This window comes from Lycorma delicatula, chromosome 8 (genome assembly GCF_047948215.1).
Source record: "Lycorma delicatula isolate Av1 chromosome 8, ASM4794821v1, whole genome shotgun sequence".
Classification (NCBI taxonomy): domain Eukaryota; kingdom Metazoa; phylum Arthropoda; class Insecta; order Hemiptera; family Fulgoridae; genus Lycorma; species Lycorma delicatula.
In genome coordinates, this window is record NC_134462.1 from 93,292,816 (window position 1) to 93,316,979 (window position 24,164).

The 24,164-nt window shown below is 27.3% G+C and overlaps 1 protein-coding gene across 6 annotated transcripts in view; it reads right to left on the reverse strand.

Annotated features, from left to right (window-relative positions):
• Positions 1-454: 454 nt before the first annotated feature.
• LOC142328605 (inverted formin-2-like) overlaps positions 455-24,164 on the reverse strand; it is a 189,917-nt gene continuing 166,207 nt past the window's right edge. For 3 of the 6 annotated variants that reach the window (XM_075372411.1, XM_075372413.1, XM_075372412.1), the window contains 11 exons: positions 19,165-19,327; positions 17,505-17,659; positions 15,730-15,809; positions 13,944-15,271; positions 12,015-12,328; positions 8,990-9,106; positions 7,689-7,829; positions 4,716-4,894; positions 4,149-4,261; positions 2,362-2,537; positions 456-1,036 (listed from right to left, as the gene is read on the reverse strand). In XM_075372411.1, coding sequence (XP_075228526.1) covers positions 845-1,036; positions 2,362-2,537; positions 4,149-4,261; positions 4,716-4,894; positions 7,689-7,829; positions 8,990-9,106; positions 12,015-12,328; positions 13,944-15,271; positions 15,730-15,809; positions 17,505-17,659; positions 19,165-19,327 — 2,958 coding nt within the window. In that variant the 3' untranslated portion in view covers positions 456-844. Of the gene's footprint in view, positions 1,037-2,361; positions 2,538-4,148; positions 4,262-4,715; positions 4,895-7,688; positions 7,830-8,989; positions 9,107-12,014; positions 12,329-13,943; positions 15,272-15,729; positions 15,810-17,504; positions 17,660-19,164; positions 19,328-20,637; positions 20,659-24,164 lie in introns of those variants that run through there. The other 3 variants (XM_075372414.1, XM_075372409.1, XM_075372410.1) reach the window with 3 other exon arrangements.

Sequence of the window (24,164 nt, forward strand, 5' to 3'; positions counted from 1 at the left end):
TGAAGAAATAATAGTAGGTTAGATGAAACAGATGATCTCTTTTACATGACAGTACTATCTACCTATCTATTTAAAATTTAAAACAAAAAAAATCATAAGACAATGTTATTTCCATTAATTTGCACAATAGTACATATTATTACATATAAATTTATTTTTTTGAGAATTTTGAAATAACTGGAATTGTGACAGCATAGTTAAATAGATCTTTTTCTGATACTATATTCTTTTATAAATGCTGCTATACAATGGGTAAAACTGAATATCATCCTCAATCATCTTCTGAAGTAATACCTTATGGTAGTTCCAGAGGCTAAACAGAAGGAAAAGTATTTGATTGACCGTTTGTGTTACACATGGGTTTAATTGGTTGAAACATATGAGGGTTGAAACATTTAAAGACAAAAATTATTAAAAAAATAAATCACTTTTCACTGTTTGTAGTTGTGTAAAAATATTTATTCATACTTACAGTATTAAAATGTAATCACTTATTTTATTCGTACAATTAAAATTAGTATGGTAGTATGATGTTTGTATTATGTGTTATATGATAATATTTACATGATATTATAAGATAAAATCATACTATTATAAAAAAAACTTATGAATAGCATATATGTATATATATACAATGGAATTATATATAAAAACAATAAGTTAAATAGTTAATAAACATAAATGTGTTTAATAATAAATATAGTTAAAAACTTTTTCTTAAATTGTACATGCATGAGATCACTGGATGTTAAGACAATATAATTTTACCTGCCTTCTAAAATAGAAAATTCCATTAATATGATAGAATATCAAGCAAAACAAAAAATGTTACAAGTTACACAAATTATTTATTACTGTGTTTTGATGTTTTCCTTAACTTAAACGTTCCACCACGAATTTCTTTCATTAACATATCTACAACACAATCTTTATCATCGCTCACTCTGGATTTTCTTCTTTTTGCGGTAAATTTAACTCTTTTATCTGGTATACACTTTGCTGAAATTTCTTCTTGTTTTTTTCTTTGGTCGTTATCCTGAAAAAACAGATAAAAATCAAAAATATTGAAATTCTTGTGAATCTTAGCATTATAATAATTTCAGTTTTATTTTTCAATAAATTTTTCTATAAATACAACTTTTATCTAACGTTTGATAGAAAAGTACTTGTTTCAAGGATTGAGTGTTATGTCCAAATTAACAATACAATCTAGCTTGCGACCCAATAATAAGATACAGAATGGAAATAAAACATAATCTACTTAAGTTTATTGCTAAAAGAGAAATTCAGTTTGAAAATGCAATGTAACAGACAGGAGAATAACGAGGAAATAAATATTAAGTTAGGGCCATTATTATATAACAAGTTGCAGGATTTTGTTATTTAAGTAGTAAAATTGCAAAGCGATGGATAAAGTAAGGCAGACATCATCAAAAGCAGACTGGCACAAGCTAGGAGAGCTACATGCAATAAAAATATCTGCTAATATCAAAATTAAATGTGAGAATTAGAAAAAGATTAGTAAAAATATTTGTATGGTATGTAAATTTTTATATTAGTGAAAAATGGAAAATAGGGAAAGAAAAGCAATGAATAGAATTCTTCAAAACATGGTGTACAGGAAGCAATAATGAAAACTGCCTTCATAGCAGCTAAACCATTTTTATACCCAAATTAGCAACAAATTATGTTTTTGTCAATCTTATGGTACACTCTCTTATTTATGATACACAAAAATACCTTTAAATCATGACTCATGAGGCTATTGTCCTACTTTCACTACATTCTCTGGTAGTAAACTCAGCTGGTTGCTGAAATTTAAAAATTTGGAATCGGAGTTGGCAATATTCTGTGTTTCCTATCTACCCTTCAGATTACACTTATAAGTGATAACTTATTATTTTTACATGGAAAAGGAATTCCCCCATCCTACAAAGCCTGAATATGAATGAAGATGCCAAAGACTTCTGAATTATTGTATGACGGTATCTAGTGATAATAATTTATTGATTGGTTTTAAGTTAAAGAAAAAAAAAATCTTTTATAACTTCTTCCATTCTTCATAAAGGAGTTGAACAATAGTTCCAAAAAAGATCTTGTGGAAGCATACTTTCACACATTTAAAATGTGTGGAAGCATACTTTCACACATTTAAAATGTGCAGTTTTAAAAAAAAAGTTATTTAAAAAAATTTTTTTTACTGATATTTAATATTAACTTTACATTTTAAAAACATAATTTTGCAATTCTGTTTTTTTTTTCTAAGAGAACTACTTATCAACTCAACTATGTGAAATCTTTTTTATGATTTATAATGTGAAAATAAAATATCACTGATACATTATTATTTTTAATACTTACAACTATAACATGACCAAGTTTTGTAAAAAAATCTCCAAATAGTGTAAAACATTCATCAAGTTGAAATGTTGAAGGGTCTTCACAGAAATGTACTGCTAGTTGTGCTGATGCTTCTTTTGCACAGGCCACTTTTCTTTCAAGTTTAGTAATATTTTCTTCAGCAAATTCAATAAAATCTGTAACAGTAAATACTGATGATTCAGTTTTTATTTAAAATAAAAAAAAAATTATACTTCCTCAATACATTGAATTTCACTACATATAACTTATAAATTACAACTATATAAATTTCCTAAACTCATCACAATACTTTTAATTTTATTCATTCAGTTAGGCCTAAGGAATCAGAAAATGGAGGGAAAAATTTATAATTAGTAGGATCTATAAGGTGAATATTACATTAGCTTAAACAAAGAATGTTTGTAATTTAAAACACTCACAGATGAAAGTCTAAATTTATTTCAGATTTGTTCATCTAGAAAGATATTATAGACAATAATATATTAGACGATAATAATTGAATGAACTTGCATAATGCAACTCAGTCAAAGCTTATCAAACATTAAGTTATTTGAAATATTACATTAATTTTTTTAAAGCCTTAAAATAATGATTTTACAACCTGAAACCAAACAAAATCAATTTTTACAAAATGACAGTGATTTTGTAAAGCTATTTATATGGTTTTAGTAATCTTTTACTATAAAAAATGATTACTTGTTCCTACTGTATTTCTTACATATACTATTGCTAAACTCTTACATATGGGTACATGTAAATGTATGAGTAGAGACCAATATAAATAAACAAACTACAGTAGTAGTAGTAGTAGTCTGAGGTGTAATGGTGCTGCTGAAATGCCACTCTGGTATTGCTTTTTGGGAGAAGTAAAAAAATTGTTCTTTCACATAAAATTTGTTTTAACTTAAAAATCGATAAAAAATGTAACCTAAATTATAAAAATAAGACCACATGAAAATGGTCCTTGCTTTTGAGAATAAAACTATGGCAACATCAAACTGTGACAGTCACTAAAAATCTAACTGACAAAAAAAGTTAAAAATTTGAGATTGAAAAGAAAAACTTTGCTTCTTATTAATATAAACATTGAAATGAATCTTCATCTTCATTTTTCATAATATTTTCATGCAGTCAGCTGCCTGTGGCTGTAGACCACATTCTTGAGTTTGCTCAATAGAAAATTAAGTGTACCAGAACTGGAAAATTTACAAGTACACCTCTAGTTAGTTAGTAGTAGTAGTAAAAAAAGTAACATATTTATGTATTATTATGCTGCAATTAAGACTGTGTGGTAGATAATAGAACTGTTGTGGGTTACAATTATTAATACATTTTTAAATCTGAATTTTAAAATTTTAATTGAATATATTATTTCTCTAATCTATATTTAAACTTCATTCATTCACTAATTAAACCTTAAATCCTGGGGTTTTTTTATTGTGTATTTTTTACAGAGTAAGGGGTTTAAATTTATTTTTATTCTAATATTAAAAAAATTCTCATAATTCTGAATCCTCAGAATTTTTTTTGGTAATATACATGTATTTTTCTCAGAAAAATAACAGTAAAAAAATGTTTAATGTGAAAAATTGACAGGTTGGTTTCATAGTGATTTTATTAATTTTTAAAATAACTTTATTATATTTCAAATTTTACTTACCTATAATGAAAAAAGTGAGAAACACAATATTTCATGTAGCATGTTATATAGTACAACATTGTACATAATTTTGTGAAATTTTATATGGTATTTTCTAATTTCCTACCTGTGAACTGAGAGTAGATTTCCTCATTTCCTTCTGCCTGTAATCGTCTTTTTAGATTGCTGAAATTATCAGAAAGTGCTTTAACCTCTTCTTTTATACCAGAAAGAGGGGTCCTGAAACAATAATTGTACAAATACATCATTAATTAAGCTTTAGTATTTTGTAAAAAAGTTAATGCAAAAATTAATTTTTTTTAAATATATTTGTTAATTACTTATTTATGAGTCATTATATATTCACAAATTACTCATTTTAATAATCTTTGAAAAAAAAAGAAAGTATATAAAATAATTTGTTTTTTAAATATGTTAAAATATACTTCCAGAAGATCATTTCAGAGTTTTTATTCAGTTCTTATTAATATTGTTCATTTTTAACAAAATCAATTTACATGTTTGTAAAATTGACAAACATTATTTTAAATAGATATTTCATAAATAATACAAATAATAAAATTCCATTGTCTATATCCAATATGCTATTCCAGTAATAAAAAAAAATCCATTCATTAATTACAAACAATATTCTAACAAGAACTAGTCCACAAACAGTGATTTTAAAATTTACCTAGATATTTCTTGAAGCTGATGACTCATTTTTCTGAAATTTAACATATTTGGATCATGACTTTGTGCTACATCAACAACAAAATGAAGAAATGTCATTCGTGGTTTATTCGCTCTTGTTTCTAATAATTTTGGTAAAGTGTTGAGCTTAAATCCAACTGCATTCCCAGCATAACTTCCCTAAAATAAGAAATTAATTTATTAGTTGATATAATCACAAATTAAAATGAGTATTAAATTTTTCAGGAAGATTAGAAAAGAGGAACTAAAACTGACTAATATTAATAAATAAAGTGCAAATAAATACTGACTAACAGACTTTCAATTTCTTCATAGATTGAAATACAAAGACCAAACTGAAGAAGACAGGAAAAACTAAACATCCATGAAAACAACATCACCAACAAACAAAAGAGTTCAGAATGACCTAAAAAACAAACACCTAAGATTTTAAGAAAAAGACTCAGCCAAAAGAGGATCCAAGATGTCAGAAAGAAGAAGGAAAGCCATTTTAGAAAGAATGATGAAAAAACAACACAAATGGAAATAACTTTATCTAACGTACTCATAGAGCACAAATAATGAAAACAATTTTTCTTAAAAAAATTAATTAAAAGATCAATTTTTTAATTTTATACTGAAGTCAGCACGTCTAGCCCAACTTCATCAAGTCTTGGTACATAGGTGGTAGCTGTATCCCTTGTTTATATAGCTCTATATATATTGTTATATAAGCTAATATATATATATTTAAAAGCAACTCTTAATTATCATACTCCTCTGTACCAATAAAAATTAATTTATATTTAATAGATCAACCCTAAGAACAGAACAATTGAAATAGGATGACATCTTATGTCATTACACAAACAAAAACGCTTTCACGAACTTGATTTGCATCATCAGCTTTGTAATGTGTTCACACATTACAAAGGTGGGGAAACAGGCTGTATTGAGCAATCATTAGTATTAAGATACAACTAGTGAAGTTAAGTGTTGACTTGTCAGCCTTCCATCAGTAAACCTAAGTATTAAATTAAACAAAATTACAAATTAATCATGTCAGGGTAGTTACTGAAAAATTCGCATTTAGCACTAGATAAATATTTACATTTTCAGTAAACTCGTCGCCAATCATAATAGGCGATGACAGACAGACAGAGTGTTAAAAAACCTTGCAAAGGCACACGGTGATCGCTGTTTTGGCTACTTTCAGTAAAATAGCCTTTATGCCTACTGCCCTGTGAATCATAACTTAATACACTCTCATCATTCCTTATCTCGAGTTGCAATTTTTATTTAAATTAATTATGTAATGCCATTTATACGTAACTTATCCATGTGTGGTTTTTGTTCACTACAACAGTCTTCTTTACTGTGCGTGTGTGTGTGTATGCATTTTTGTTTTCCGTTCATTCACTGAATTTGACATGTTAATTTTTATTTATTTTTTCACAAATCCCTATTACAGTTCAGTACCTAAATCACACAGTACTATGTACAGTGCGATTGTTAGTTAGTGTTCTTCCGGTTACTGTGCATTAGTGTAACAAGTATGACATCGAAAAAAAGAGTTGTGTTATTAAATACAAAAATTAAAGTAATCCAAGCCAGCGAAAAAGACAAACTTTCCGTTAAAAACTTATTCGAAAAATTTGGCGTAGGTGAATCAAATCATGAAATTTAAAAAATAAAAACGAGTTAAAAACTGAATGATTAAAAGGCAGTGGTTCAAATAAAAGACATATGCGAAAAACTGGTAACAAAGAAATTAGCAAAATTGTTAGGGAGTGGTATGTGAGTGCGAGTGCAAGAAAGTTATCAATTGCAGAAGTAATTGTACAGAACCAAGCAAAGGAAATTACAGAAATTAAGTAACATCAATTTCAATGCTTCAAATTGTTGGCTGGAAAGTTTTAAAAAGCGGCAAAAAAATGTGTTTAAAGAAGTATGTGACAAGGCTGGGGATGTGTGTGACGAGACAGTAACTGACTGGAAAACAAAACTTTCTATTTTGACTGAAAGTTACGAATCTAGAAATATTGCCAACGGGGACAAAACTGGACTATGTGCCCAGACCATTTATATTTTCATTCAATTTCCATTGAAATTTTAATTAGTGTCACTTTAAAAAAAAAATATTATAAGGAAGAAAGGGATTTTTAAATACTACTTGGTACATGTTACCAATGATACTTGGTAACATTGTTAATATCTTACTTTTCTGATTTATACTTTAAATCTGATAAGTAAAAATAATTTTAAATAAAAGATTATTATGAATAAATTACCAATCTCAGTATTTCCTGTATGGGGCTAGTTTTACATAATCTATTTAACTTTGTATCAAGTTTTATTATTTACATACAAACATATAATGTTTTTCAAAGATAGTGACTAGTCAAGGCATGCTATATATTAGTCAGTAGTGATTCATGCTATTCCAACTATTTTCTATTTTGAGATTTTTTTTATTAAAACTCATTTTTAAAAATATGTTTATTTACTTCTTGCCTCTTAATAGTTTAGAAACATGAAAAATATTATTGAATAAAAAGTATAATAATGAATAAATTCTAATATTAAATTTCTACAGGTGTAAAAAAATATTTTTAAAGCATTTATTGTGTATTTCGTGACCTTACTGAACAGTTAATTTTATAAGAATTATATAATTTTCTACATCCCTATGATATTGATTTTACAATTAATATTGTTTTCTTTCATTTATCACTTATTATTGCAACATTTTCCTTTCTATATCATTATTACTTTATATAACTTATTCATACTTCTTTTATGGTTGTTTTTTTACTGTTTTCAAGTATATAAGAGAAAATGGTGTTTTGATGGATAAAGCAGTAAAAAATAGAAGAAAATTATTTATTTATAATTAATCCTTGACAACTAATTACTGTAAAATAAATAAATAGTTATCATTCTTTGAAAAAAAAAACAAAAAAAAAACACTTACTGCATTTAAGTAATTTCCAAGATGAAGTACAATTTTAAGAAACTCTTTTAAACTTGTATTTTCTCTAAGAAAATCACATCCTTTTAATATTCTGTCCAGCTGGGGAGATAAATCTGCTATTGATGCTGGACATTCTTCTTTCTGAAAAAAAAAATAAATAAATAAAACTATATTTAATTTTATAAGAATATATATACACATAAAATTAATAATATTATAAATTACTTTTTTAATTACTTTTTTGCTTTTCAATCTTTCAGATTAGTTACAGCATCCGAGTACAAGAAACACCAGTCAAATTTAGTAGCACTAAATCTGGCACTGAATGTTTTTAAAAATATTTTAACAGTGAGTTTAACGGGGAGTGTTTGTGTCAGGTTGTCTAGAGATCTCTGAAGTAGTATACAACAAACAAGTATATGTTACACCCTAATTAATTTTATTACAGTTATAAAAGGAAAACAAAAGTAGTATATAATTTTACAAAATACTATTATTTGTATATACTGTATATAATGATTGTAAACGCTATATACTCTAAATTCAGGATAATAACTATCCAAAAAAACATGCTCTTCCTTACAGTGTTAAGAAATACTGCAAGATGGATAATTGTGATAATAAATAAAAGTAAAGAATGGTTCAAAATATTTATTGTGTGTTGAATTATTGTTATCAAAACTTGTTCGCTGGAACAAAACATTTAATCTACATTTATGTTATTTTTTTGTTATATCAAATATTATTTATTTTAAAATGATAATGATTTATTATCATTTTATAATTACCTGTTTAAGGCAGCCTGCATTGTTCTAAAACTGATATTAACAACAGGTCTTACCCTGAACAAATTATAAACCATTATTTTCTAATAGAAGCATTATATTTTAATATAATAATTAATTTGTCATATCTATGATTTGTATATTTTTCTTGCAGTATTTTAATTTATATATTTCTTTATTACTGTCTTTATTCATGTGCTATTTCATTTTTTAGTACTTTAAGAGAAAGTATCTTTGATGAAGGATTGAATTTATGAACAATTTATTGGTTTAATATACCATTTTAGAATAATTTTTTTTTTTAATTAAGGCCATTTTTACTGTTAAATTGTTAAATTTAAACTTATTTACAAATGTCAGAAAAGTTTATTAACTTTTTTGTATCAAGCTTTTTTATCCTAGGATTTACATTCTTTTTTATTCTAGATTTTATCCTAGGATTTACAATAAGGTATACTAAGGAAAAATAAAAAACAAATTAATAGAGAATATACTACAAATTTAAATAATAGTTACCAGTAACATAGCTTCTACTCTTAATTGATAATTTGATATTTCCGACAGTTGAAGAAAAAATTTTTCAGCTGCTCCTAAAACTCCTTCATCTACTTTATGCGATCTAATAGCTGCCAGCTGTAACAGAAAAACAAAAAAAGTCATTCTTTCATGTTTCACTAGGAAGTTAATTACAATTATAAACTATAATAAAAACTGCCAACAACTTAATTTATTTTTCATTTTCACAATCATTAAAATATGGTATTAATTTCAGACTATTTGCACTAGATGATTTATAATTTTTACTTTTTTCTGTCATTTCTTCTTTGCACTTTCTACTAATATTTCTAGCATTGTTTTAATCAGTTATTCTCTTCACATTACATGTCATAGCCGTTAGTTACCTTTTTTTTCTGAATTGTTCTAATAATCTTCTAATCTAATTTATTCTGCTTTTTATCTATTTTTCACTCTGTCTACCTATTAATCATTTCCAAATTCCTCATATCAACACTCCAAATATCTCTGGCATTTCAATCATGGTCATACTACATCTATTTACAGCAATGTATTTTGGTTAGGAGTCAAATCCTCATGGTATATAATTCCATATCACAACATATATATTACGATATGGAACACATTTGAACATATAATTAAACATATATGTTAACATTAACAGAAGTGGAACATAGGCATTCAATAATAAAAACTATTCAAAAGAAAATAAATAAATAAGGTGGCAGCATGTATGCTATATGTTGGTTATGATTGCACTGGTTGAAATTTAACTTAATAAGTGTTTCTGCTTTCTATCACTTTCTTTTTATCTTTCTATATTCATTATTATACACTGAGATCATTTTATTGTGCACATCATGATATGTACACTATAATACAGAGACACTCGCTTTTGATTTGATTCATGGATTGTAGTTATGCACAAGTAGTAATGTCTTGCAAGTGTTGGAAATGTCCACCATTTTCCTGAAAAGATCCAAACCCTTTGCACCATATTTTTGACACCCGTCATAGGACATCAAGGCTAATGGAATTTATCTCCGAATAAGATTTACCTTTAATTGTATTTTATTATTGAAAAAAGTTTTAGATTTTTTGAAATGAATTTGTTTTTTTGTTTATCAAAAATTGCATTATAAACTTAAAAGCCAAATTTAAAAACAAAGATAAAATTTTATAAAACAAAAAAAAAGAAAAGGACCATAAAAATAAAATAAATAAAATCCAGTAAAAAAATAAATTATTAAATTAAAAATATTTAATCTACAACAAACTTAGTGTTAAAAGAGCTAAAAGGAAGTAATGGCTCATTCCAATCTTGTAGATTATGTGGGTTTGCTTGATATACAACACATCCTTTCAAAAAACCCCAGAGAAAGAAGTCTGGCAACGAGAAGTCAGGGGAACAATGCCACAGGCCTAGTTCCCCTGACTTCATGTCATGTCTTGTTGCCTTGTTGCAGGTAATGTTGCTTTGCCTTGTTATAGATAATAATAGTATTCTCATCAGGCTGGATATAATTATACAAATTGCATAATTATATCCTGGTATGCCGACAAGGGTTTGTAAAAAAATATTGCGCTCACTATTCGTCATTGAGAAATCACATACCACTCCTACCTTCTGTAAGTGCAGCAGTGTCCAGTGCGGACCAATTGTGTTGACCATTATCTATTGTTCAATTATTGATATAACGCTAAGATGGAAAAATATGTCTCATCAGTTAACCAGTATGGCCATCCCATTACTTTCCGCCTGGTTGATAAACCACTGACAGTACCTTATTCTTTTAATAGTGTCTGGGGGTTTCAATTCTTATATGCAATGTATTTGGTTTGCACATAGTCCTAATTTCTATGTGGCCTTTTATACACTCCCGTACAATATTCCTCTCTGCGGTGATAATTTATGCAAACTTTTTCTTGGAGACATCAAGTAATCATAGTGTATTATAAGATGATCGCACTATATCAGATATTAAGCTTTTATTTAATTAAATATAGGTATTAATGAAGTTATGTTTTAATGTCAATATTTAAATTAAGTACACTGACTAAATTTATTTTTACCATCTAATAAATTTCAATTGCAAATTAGACTAGTCATGAATGTAATAATTTTATCTAGAATAGAAAAACTACTTTTCTGACTACTGTAATATTTTGAGCTGTCACTTTGTGTAGTTTTATGTATCACATTATTACTGTTTTTATGTCTAGTTGTGGACAAAATATTCAGTAACAAAATTAATGTGTAGTAGTAAATTCTCTTCTTCATTTTACTTAGTTTCCAAAAAGCATCACATGTACATTACTAATATTGTTTGTACTATCTAGATATGTAGATTTGTATTTTGTATTTGTAACAAAAGAATCTTTAGAAATTTTAATAAATGTGGATACTACATAGCCCTCAGAATAATAAACAATAAAACAAATCATTACATTAAAACACAGCCAGCCACATTGCCCCTTGAATAAATAGATTGAACTGACCGCCGAATCACAATGGTCACCTCATGACAAAACTTCAAATAAGGATACAATGAATACTTTAAAGACCTCCATAACAACACCTCAAATTCTCCAACCATTTCATAAGCACAAATCAATCCACCAACATTAAACATATACTTAATATTAATTATACTATCCAAACAGACAAATTAAATTAAATATTTAATCAAATTTCAAATATATCATGTCTACCTAATTAAAAAAAAATTTTAAAAACTGTCAAGGGTGAGTAGTAATACCAGTTACTGAATCAAGTTTTCAAAGGAGGATGACATTTTAAAGCAAGTTATTAAAGCAATGCATTATAAAATTTAGTTTAATTTCTCATTACAAGAGTTTACAGTTTCATAAACTTAGGAAACATGATAACTGTAGCAAAATAACTGTAACATGATAACTGTTACTTTTAGGTAACTTATGCTCAACTTACTAGAAAATTTGGTGTAATCAATCTTATTCATAAAAAAGAACCGGTTAAAATAATTTTTACGAAATCTTTACTTACCTCAGTTGTTTCTGGAAGTAATCTTTTTAGTGCTTTCAATTTTTCAGCTGGAAGACCAGAACCACATGTAACAGCATTCAAAACAAAATTTGATCCAGATTTGAACTGTCTTAAAAATATATTTACAGCTAAGCTTCGTTTAGTATCTAATAAATTTATTGTGTGTAAATTTGCTTTTGATGAATTATTTAGCTTTAATAAAGAAGTGTCATTTGTTATCACTTTTCCTTTTGGTTTCTGACAAAATAATTCCTCCATTTTACTATAATCAACTGGTAAAACAGGCATTTCTGTATTTGACCAAAGCGATTTCTCTAAAAACAAATAAATTACATAATTATAAATTAGGAACATAACATTTATTAATTACAAAATTATTTTAAAAGAGGTTGAAAATACAAGTTTTGAAAGATTTAGTAGATAAGAAGTGAAATAAAGTTTTATATTATTATTCATAAAAACAAAATTGGTTTATAAAATTTTACTTAGCATAAATAACCAGCCATCCAGTAGGTAGAGAGTAGGAGTTTTAGTGTGAATAAATGTATAACTCTATTCACATAGATTAGGCTTGCATTAAACTCCCACAATTGAACCACTCAGATTTTTTGAGGCCAACCGCTTAATTTTAACTACATACACATTTATCTCAATCGCAGAAGTAGTTCTGAAAAACTACATTAATTTTTTTTTATCAGACTTTATTTAGTGTCTGTGATTTTCTTTTTTTTCAGTTATAAAAGATGAAATACAAATGTTGCAACTTGCAAAACATTCTAAGCCTAACAAAGTTTTAAACCCGGAATCTTCTGTATGAAAGGCATTGAACATTTCCATCCATAATGAAGTCAACATTTATTATTTCCATATAATTACTTCATTTACCACTAGGACTGCATGGGTGTCCAAACAAAACCTACAGCAGTGTAATCTGTGCATTTACTTTGAAATAGTAAGTAAAGAAACAAAGTCACTGATCTAGTTCTAAAACTAAGTCTTTAATTAATGCTTACTATAATCTATTTAAAGAACTTCATTTGAGTTAAACGAATTGATGTGGAAAGTTTGTTAACAGGTAAATTTGTAAAGAAATAAAACAATTTAACTATTGGTCAAGAATGACTTTCTAACCTAGTTGGAATAAAGAAAAAAAAAAACAAAAAATGATGGAAAAAGTAATGGTGAAGAGAATGACAGAGTAAAATTAGGATATAGGAAATCCTACAATTCCTAAGAAGAAAAAAATGGTATAGATGTATTAATACTTTTTTTTTTATTTTGAATAAAATAAACTTTAATTTCTAAGAACATACATACTACATATTGTATAAATTTATATAACTTTTTTAAATGTGCAATTACTTAATTATACATTTCTAATAAATTACAGACACATCTAAAAGATCTTTCCACCAATTTATTTGAAATAAAATTAAAAGACTTTCTTTTACTTATCTTTTGCATCTCCCTTTAAATGTAAATAATAATTTCCATTATTTAAATAATAAATAATATTATTGTAAATTTATTATTAATGTAATAATAAATTTCAACCTTTTGAAATTTTATTTAATCTTTTATCTATTTATATCCTGATATATTGTTTCATATAATAAAAAAATTAAACATTATTTTACTGTTATTCCACGTAATTATATTTTAAATTGTTACAGGGGCCTAAACGAGTTCTATTATTTTATTTTATGATATAGCTCTCACTGAGCTAATTCTAATTCTTGGGAAGCTTCTCTTAAAAGAGTAAATAAAAGTGATGGATTGCAGAGTTTTTACTATAATTATTCAATGATCTAGAATAAAGTTGCTGTAATTGTAACAATAGAATTACAACCATCTGAGTTTTAATAAAAATGTTCTACATTTAAAACTATTTTAATAAGTAGAAAAAATATAATAATTTTTTTTATTTACCAATAGTTTGTTTAGGTACTTTTGTCCAATTTAATGTTTTCATTTTTATATTTGGATGAGGCAATGTGTTGTATTTATTTTGAGCATATTCAGTCGCTGTAGGTGATATTCTTCTTGAAGGTAAAGTCATATGACCAGATTGTATATGACTAATTGGTATATTATTGTTACTACAGTTTGTCAATGATATTTTTTGAGAAGTCAGAAGATTTTCTGAACAACAAATTAAATTATTGTAAATACTACTTGTCCCTGGAGAACTTGAAGGTAGCGGTGGTGGGGGTGGAGGAGGTGACCATATTTTATTTTTAACTGCTGGTTGTTGCAAGTTGAGTGGAAGTGGTGGAGGTGGTGGTGGTGGAGGTGGTGGTGGTGGTGGCGGTGGTGGTGGTGGTGGTGGTGGTGGAGGAGCTGATTGAGGTTTTGTAATGATTACATTGACATTATTTAAATGTGGACTAGGCAGTGGAGGGGGAGGAGGAGCTGATTGAGGTTTTGTAACAATTTCATTAACATTATTTAAATGTGGACTAGGTGGTGGAGGGGGAGGTGGAGCTGATTGAAGTTTTGCAACAATTACATTGACATTATTTACATCTGGACTAGGTGGTGAAGGTGGAGGCAAAGTAGATTCTAAAAGATTAGGTAATGGAGGGAGGGATGGTACATTTTTGACTAGTAACTCTGACTCATTTGATGAAAGCGCAGGAGGCAGTGGTAATGGTGATGAATCAGGAGAAGGGGTAAAAGATGAAGTCGGTAAAGGTGGTGGGGTAGGAATATTGCTTTGTTCTTTGGGCAATGTTGGAGGATTTGGTATACTATTTACTTCTGATAAATTATGCTTAAAGTTATGGGATGATGATGAAGGTTTAAGAGGAGTAGAAGTAACCAAATTATCAGAAAACACAGGGACAGATATTTCTGTACTAATTGAAATATCTGATTCACTAAGCGATGAAGAAATTTCAGAATCCTCTATCTGCTGCGATGATGAACTTTCTGTTAATGACTCTGAAGACACTGATGTGAAAGTTTCATTCGATAATTCTGAACCAAGTGATAAATAACTGCTATTAATTGATATGCTGTTATTATCATTACTATAAGGATTAGAATTATTATTCAGCAAATTAACTTGTACACCGACTGAACTGTAGTTGTTACTATTATGTCGTAAACTTAGCCATCTTCTGCCACCACCAGTTGTCTGTGTACCAATTTCTCTTGTAACAACTGATCTTCTATTAAAAGCTAGAGGTACTCCACTTTTTTTAGGTTTAATCATATTTGATGTTATTTCCTCTAATAACTCCCACATTCTATCCCTGTAACAAAAAAATATTTTCAAGTTAGTAACATACAAAGAGAAATACAAAAGTGATTGTAAGTAATTGAAAGTGATTGAAGAAATTGAAATTTTATTTAAGTAAAGCACCACTACAATTACTGTACTTCAAATTTCTAACTATGATGGATGATCTAAAGTTGTGATGGATTGTTAAAGATATGTGGTTATATGTTGTTACATGTTTCTTTCAAACAAGATGAAATCATATTGAAAGAGAATTTTGCTATGAGAGAGAATTTACAAGAGAGATTATGCTATGTTTTATTGCTTTCACAAAATCAAAAACACATTCACTTAAAAATAAAACGTGAAAACTTTGACAACTTACTTATCACTTATTCAAAACAATAAAAAACGCTGTAATAATGAATATTTTCTAAAAAATAAAAATCATTTCCAATTAAAAGCTGAAATAAATTAATTTTAATTACTTACACTTCAGGAGTATAACATTCCATTTGAGAAAGATTAAGTAGTACAGTATGTAAAGATAATGCTTGAGGTGTATCGGCAATCTAAGAAAACAAATCACCAAATTTTATTAAGAACATTCTATCTAATTAAAAAAAGTAATAAATAATTAAACAATTAGGAAATGCAAATGCAATATAATACCACCATTTTATTAAAAAAATAAGGTCCAAACTACATTTAGTTCTAACAAATTTAAATAAAACAGATGTTTAATAATATGGTTTGCTAGAGAGATTGTGTATACAATTTTTATTTACAGTTTTGTACACATATAATCAAGATGAAAAAATATTCTACATCATTTCTCATGCATCATATACTTAATCATATGCATCACATATACTTAATGGTTTTTAAGTTACAATATGGACTATGACAGGTCATAGTAGACATATATAACAATAGTTAGAATACATATGGAGACAGAAGGCCAATAAAATCATGTTCAACAGTTGGCCTGTCATGTGAGATTTTATGATATTTTGTTAAAGATTTGTGAGCAGTTAAGTAATAATTATTTTAGCAAACAGTGATTCAACTCTCTATCAAATGATATTAAACTTGTTTCATACAATACATTTAGTCAACTTATCAGTCATTTAGTTTTATCAGTCATTTAGTTTTATCAGTCAGGTTCATCCACATTAAAAAAATTCTTTCAGTTAACTTATACTGATATCTGAATAAATAAACACTTTTTCTTTGATGCTAATCAATCAGCAACGGCTGGAGGGATATTTTTTATATTTGAGATAATTATGTTCTAGCTGATAGTTGAAATTGTTATTTGTTATATATGTTTTAACATTATAACTCTGATAACTCATGCACACTGATAAAACTATTTTATAATTTAACTTTATTAATTACATTGAGTGTACAATAAGATGATATTCTATCCAACAAGGAAGTGATTAAATGGTTGTTTAATTCAGTTCAATACATTCTTATACAATACAATTCTGATAGAATTTTCCTTAAGAACATTTAAACGTATTTTCAGGCTGTTTTTTATGATCTGAAGGTAAACAAGTTATTTCATATGTAAGCTGGTCAATGTCAAAATAATTTAAAAAATTCTGCTGTTCCATCCTGAATAAAGGGATTGTACCCTGGTTTTTCTACAGATAGTAAATGAAATGAATTAATCACTACCAGAATACAGCCAGCTTTGAATGAAGCAGTTTGTTTTATTTTCTTTTACTGTTTTTTTTTTTTGTAAGAGTATATTAATCCTTTCCCAAAATCCATTCTTTTCACTTAGCCTTAATATCTTTTCCTCCTTGATGGTTTGAAGGAGACAGCTCTAATTAGAAACTATTCTGGATTTATATTTCTATCCAGTGTTTATTTAATAAGCCACATCTGGAGCTGAGGTAGTTTAAAGAACAATCAAGTCTTTAGTGTTCTTAATACGCAAACACACACAGAGAATATTTGAATATATATAACGTATTCATATTTAAGAAATCTTTTTTGAATCTATAAAATTGTAAATAATATTCATAAATTTGATAGAAAAAAATTTTTTAATTTGCTATACATAAGTTGTAGTCTATTCTCATATAATGTATTTAACATGAGACTTGTAAATAAGTAATACCTTAATCAGTAATCTCTCAATGATCATCTATTTAACCAACTTCATGCACTTATTTCTTTATAAACTAATAACTTCAATTAAAATTATTTGAAATTCAAAATTACACATTAGTCATTATAAAAATCATAATTACATTTTTGAACAATGTGTCAAATAGGTACTGGTGAGACAATGGTTCCATTTCTTCTTCATCTTTTCTCTGTTGATCTTCAAATGCTAATAATTGTATCTGCAGCTCTTCATGATCACATTTCCTCAATTCCTCTAAAACAGATCCTAATCCAACTCCTATGCAAAAATAGAAACACATCAATAATGTATATTCATTACTGATGAATAACATAAATAACATTTTTTAAATAATTTTTCATAATTATAAATGATTAATTCCAAACGACAAAACTTATAATATCATGCAATTAGAAAATTACTGTTATTTATGAAAATAAAGGAAGAAAAGGAAGAATTGATACCAGTCAGCCATGGAGGTAAAGTGGAATGGTGACTTCCACCTCTTAAGTATTTTAGAGATAAAATTCTGGATAAAAATTCCATTTGAGAATGGAATTATGTCTCTTGAGCACATAAACTGCATTAAGTTTTTCATGTTGGTTTTAAAAATAGATTGTTTATAAATTTTTAGAGCTACATTATTTGAAATGTATAAATTATTTATATAACGCACATGATTAATCATTATATAATTTGAAATCAATAATTTGTTGTAAACATTTTTTAATATTTGTTGTCAATTATTAAATAACTTATCTTTTTGTTTGTGTTACAATGTAAATAATATTACTGCATAACAAAAAAAGTGTTGTTAAAGAATAAACAAATCATCAAGAAGAAATTTCCAAATTTAAAATAAATTTTCTCTATATTTTCTACTTAAGATTCATTCAAATGAATGCTATTACGATTATAACTGTAATACTGTCACTATAAATGTCAAAAAATAAAAATATTAAGTTTTTATTGAATCATTTGTCCTGGTTATGTGTAGAAGTTAATGTGTAGTAAGGTAAAGATTAACCTTACATTTTTAAAATGTAAGGTTTTTAATACTATGTTAAAGACACTGAAGATTGTAGATCTGGAGGAGGACATGGAAATTTAATAATAAATGTGCATGCAACTGAAACTAGTCCTCTTAGAAATTCAATTGACCAGTATATTTCTTGTTATTTAAGGAAGTATCTAATAATAGAATAAATATACACAAGACAAAAAACAATCTTTGAAACAAAAAACAAAAAAAAATTTAGTACAGTATTAAAATGCAGATTTAAACAAAGATATGCATAATGTAAAACTAACAGAGATGATTAATTCCATCTTTGATGCACTTTTAACAGAGATGGTTAACTTTGTTGTCAACCACCTATTATATAAACCAAATGCAAACAAGGGAACATTAAACAATCATGAAATGTGCTCACATACATAAAAGATACAAGATAACGATGTTTGACCACATTTTAAATGTGTGCCTTCCAATTTGAAACATTACTAACTTTTAATTTTAATTAAAATTAAATTATAATAGTAACAAAAAAAGCAGAAGCTCTTTCTGATAAAGCTACTCGAGTAAAAAATATACCACACTTGAAAATTTGTTTTATTCAGTTTCCAGTAAATTATCATTGTATTTGTTTTCTTTTTAAATATTGAGTCATAGGATTAAGAGTTATTCAGTCAGTTAAACTAAGTTTAACCTGGTTTATATAATAACTTTTACTAAAATACAGAAAAAGAAAGGTGCATAGATCACACTGAAGTATATAACTTACCAAAGAATTCATTACGAATCCGTGTCCTCTGTAAAAGTGCTACATAACCAAAGATTAGGCAATTAACAAATGCCATAAGAGTAGTTTTATATGCTGGTGTATCTGCTGTACGTAATTCAGTTATAATTAGGTCAAATCTGTATCTGCGACCATGGCACATCTGCTGGCGACAAAAAGTAAGAGAAATTATTTATTTATGAATTACAATTATATATTAATCTCTGAATGAACTGATGAACAAACATCTGAATGAACTGATGTAATAAACAAAATTGATGACAGTTTTCTTTTTCTTTTGTTAAGTAAATTATACAAAATATAATTGTCATTAACCATTAATAAACACAAACAGCAAGCAGCAAAACTTCAGTGATATTGAACTTTAATGATTAATGAGGCTTATTTATTAAATGCAGCTTTGTTTTTTGACTTTACTTCACTCACTTATATTTCAGATGTTCCAGAACAATCAAGTTATAAGATCACTTTACCATCTAAGACAGGATACAAATTTTTTAATTTTAATTTTCTTCAAATAATTTAAAGTGCTTAATTAAAATATCAGAATAAGACAGATCACCATACTGACTGTATTAAAGTTATAAGTTATGTCAGAGCTTGAAGACTTTCTGGAACTTTCCTAAATTTAATTTTATGATATATGTAACAAAACCTTTTAGCAGATCTGAGTTACCAAAATAGCTACATTTTAGCAGAGAATAACCAAAACAAAAATTGCAACAAACTATTTTTTAAGTATTAAATTTACACTAATACGGTTAGCACTGTTTTTTGTTTATAAACATTTTTTCAATTTGTTCAAATAGACTATCTTTAATATATTAGAGTACAAAAACTGGAATTAAATTAATTTAAAAATTAAAGATTTGGTACCTGAATGAACTTAGTAAAATTTATTTTCAACATTTAGTTGTGTCGCAGTTTTTATTAGCAATTAGGTTAAGATGGTTTTCATTCAATCTGTATTAAAATATTTATTATTTATTTTTAACAAAATATTTTTTAAATTTATTAAATTGAAAAAGAAGGAAAGAAACCTGGTAATTATTTTTATAAATACTACTTTTACTATGTGTATATTTCTAGTTATCTTTGTTAAAACTGAGTAGATTGGGAGGTTACTTTTCATAATGCTCCTTATAATGTATTTTCTTTTTTAAAAATTATAAATTTAAAATACTACTAAGATTATAAAAATTAAATTGCAGAAATTTTTTCTGCTATCTCAGTGTTTCATTATCCTTTAATCTAAAAAAAATTTTTAATTAAAAATATATGTAAGTGATTTTGGCATGATTATATTTTTCCACTATTTGTAGCATATTATAATACTACAACAATCAAAAATTAAAAATTTGATTTAATGAATAAAACAGTTTAAAATAATAAAACTGAATAAAATGTACATTTCAAAACTTAATGACAGATGCGTGAATGTACGTACATACTTACCAACATTAATGTTATTATTTTTTTAAAAATATCATACAAACACATAAATGTAAGAAGTACTTTATTAATAATTAAATAACAATCTGGCATGATTTTTGAAAACAAATACACTAATAATATATTCAATTACATTAAAATACACTAAAATAAAAATAAAACGCATTCTCTTTTGTATTTATTTAAGTACTAGATATAAATAATAACAAGCAGCAACTATTTGGTATCACTTTTTTTATTCTACATACGACTCAGTTTAAGGCTTAACAAAGTAATAAATAATAATTTTGTGTAACATGATAAGAAAATTCAGGAAAAGGGAAGGCAAACAAACAAGGTTACTACAGTTACTAGTCGATTGTTTTCATATCAAAATATTTATCACTAAGTTTAAATTACTATTCATACTACCTCGAATAATAAGGGCAATTAAAACCATAATTTTCTTTTCTAACTGATAATAATTTTAACAATGAAATACTATATTTATCTACAGTAATAAAAATAATTACCTTTTTCTGTATAAACAAACATTTTCTGTATTAACATCAAACCAAATATTGTTTTATTTTTAGACTATCTATTTATTCACTTTGATAAACTTGATTTATTCACTTTGATTATATATACATATATATATATATATATATATATATATATATATATATATATATCCAATTATTTATTTACGTAATATCAGGTTACATAGAACAGCTTAGTGACATGATGTCAAGAGTATTCTGCAGAGATGCCAAGGCATCTGATCGCATCCTGGCATGTGAGTGTAAATGTACCAGTAAATGTGTAGTCTTGAACAGACTTAGGCCGACCAACTCCTGCAACATGTGGTTAATTGAAACCCAATCACCAAAGAACACCGGTATCCACAGTCTAGCATTCAAATCCATATAAAAAGCAACTACCTTTACAAGGACTTGAACCTTGGAACTGTCTTCAAAAATCAGCTGATTTTGCGATGAGTTTAACCACCACTAGACTAACCCGGCAGTTAATTAAAAATTAATTAAAGTTACCTTCTTCAAACGATGAAAATTGTACTTTTGACCCTTCAACAATGATAACCCTTACTGAGATTCAAACTTTAGATCCTTCTGGTTATATGATGCCATCACTTCACCATGAAAGTCAATAGAATGACACAGTAGCAATATCCATTGTGTTATCACTCTTAATTATTAATAGCAAAATTGAAAGTGGCAGATTAGCAAAATCATGACAGTCCTAGACTATCTGCATATTGGATGATAGCAAGCATTGTTTTGTTATCAAGTAAATACAAATAAAGTCATTATGTATGTGTTTATGCAGTAAAATGTTTTTCAAAGTAAATGATAATAAATATTTTTTGTCAATCCGTCCTGTTTGCTAAAATTTACATAATTTTTACGTAAAAAATGATAAATAAATAATTGATGAATCTAAACAATTGTATACAGTAATATTGATGAAAAATGATTTTCAATGTGTATTTTTGCTCAGGATGGATTCTATGAAAATTTCTGAAGATATATGTAGATAAACAAAATATCCAACTATTTAATAAGTTGGTTAATTTTAATAAATTATGTCAATTATCTATAAAAAGAGTAAGTAAATTATTCTTATGATAGAGGAGGAATAAAAATAGCATATGGTTGTCAAAGGCAGAACTCTTAATTCAAATATAGATATAGGGTTTCACGAATAGTAAAGTAATGTTTCTAAAAATATGTAATAAATGTCATTCATGTGGGTCATAAAACTATATTTTTACAATGTTCATTGAAATTTTAATATTGCTACTTTCAAATGATGTCTATTAATTTAATTAATAATGAAGGCTTTTTCTTTTCTCTCATTATCAAATAAGACATTTTTAACTTACAAATTTACAGATTTTAAAAATATAGTAAATACTTTTTTTTTTACTTTTTATTTGATGAGTCTAGAATTAATTTGTTTTTTCCATGTAAAACTGAAATTTAAAATAAATATTTGTTGCCATCATGAAAAAAAAATATCTGCACAAAAATAATATTTACGCAATGTCATTTGCTTGATTGAGATAAACTTTATTTGATACCAATTTCATGAAAATCAGAGCAGTCATTATAGTATTTCAGGGGCACCTAAAATTATTGATGATGATTACTTGGATTGTATTTCCACAAAATATTGAAGAAATATATTTTTTTTTAGAGAAAAATTATGTGTAATTTTTTTTCCACAATTCAATTTTAACTTTTACAGGGAGATAGTTACATCTCTTTTTTAATGAGAAAATGTTTTTTCTGTACTACTTAAAATCACTTTTTTTAATCACAATATACTTTTGAATGATTGCAATGCACATTACTGAAAAAAAATGTTTGAACTGTTTTACGCTCAAAATTTTAGATAGGTCTTATGAGGAGATTCTGGTGGGACAAATGACCATCATCCACACATAATTTTTCATTTATGTGTAAATATATTGGTTATAAGCAACCTGACAAGTCACTCCTTAAAACACCACATCTCAATTCCCCCTCGAGGGGAGAAGATCCCGCCGCCTCATAGCGTGTCAGGTCGCTACACCACCCCCTCCGTTCCTTGCCAACAATGGCTTTAACGGAGGACATCTTCTTGCCTTCAAACTGATCACTTTCCACAGTGTTCAGCCCAGCCACGTGAAATGCCACCGATCCAAATGCCCCGAGGGACACCTACATCAGTAAATTCACCCCAATAGATAGTATTGAGTTCTGCCTTCCAAAGAAGACAGCTGACACCTAACGCTACCACGTTGCCCTCAGGAACTAAGCTAAAAGCCTACTCGCGGAAGATCGAAGACCCTGCGCCTGTCACCTTTAAGCCCTAACCTACACCTTAGTGCGTAGATGCATCAAGTATGCCACGACAGCATATCAATCTGCAAAATTCAGTCACCCACAACGAATATCGTTAATTTAAGTGATTGGAGTGCAGCCAGCATAAACTAAGTCTCAGAGGTCCTCAGGTCTGGTCTGTCGGGAGCAGAGTATAATAACCACCTCTAGTCTCCCACTACAGCTCCACTTTTGAGGACCGCTCGGAATAGCACTAGGCTTAAAACACCACAGCTATTTTTTAAGAATAACATGTACCAATGCCAAGCTTACTAAAATGTGAGGAATTTAGTGGTCCAAGTTGCCTTCTTCACCAAGCCAAATATACAGTTATACAATTCATACCAGCAGTTCAAGCCCATTGAAATACCAAGTGATATTCACCTGTTTAAGTAATACCTTATCTCTGTTCACCACAGGAGTTGGCTGTATAATAAGCATCATCATTACTGTCAAAGAAAGCAACTGATACTAGAGTCTCAGGAGTTTTAAAAGAATCACAATAATAAGAAAAACTGAAAGATGGTGAAAAAAAACAAATTAACGTTCCTCTATTTGTTGTCAAATAATTCATGTATACATAACTATAACTCATAGAGGGAAGTTTACTGTGTGTGCATGTATGCAGATGTGTACTGTAAAATTAAATGCACTACTTATAGA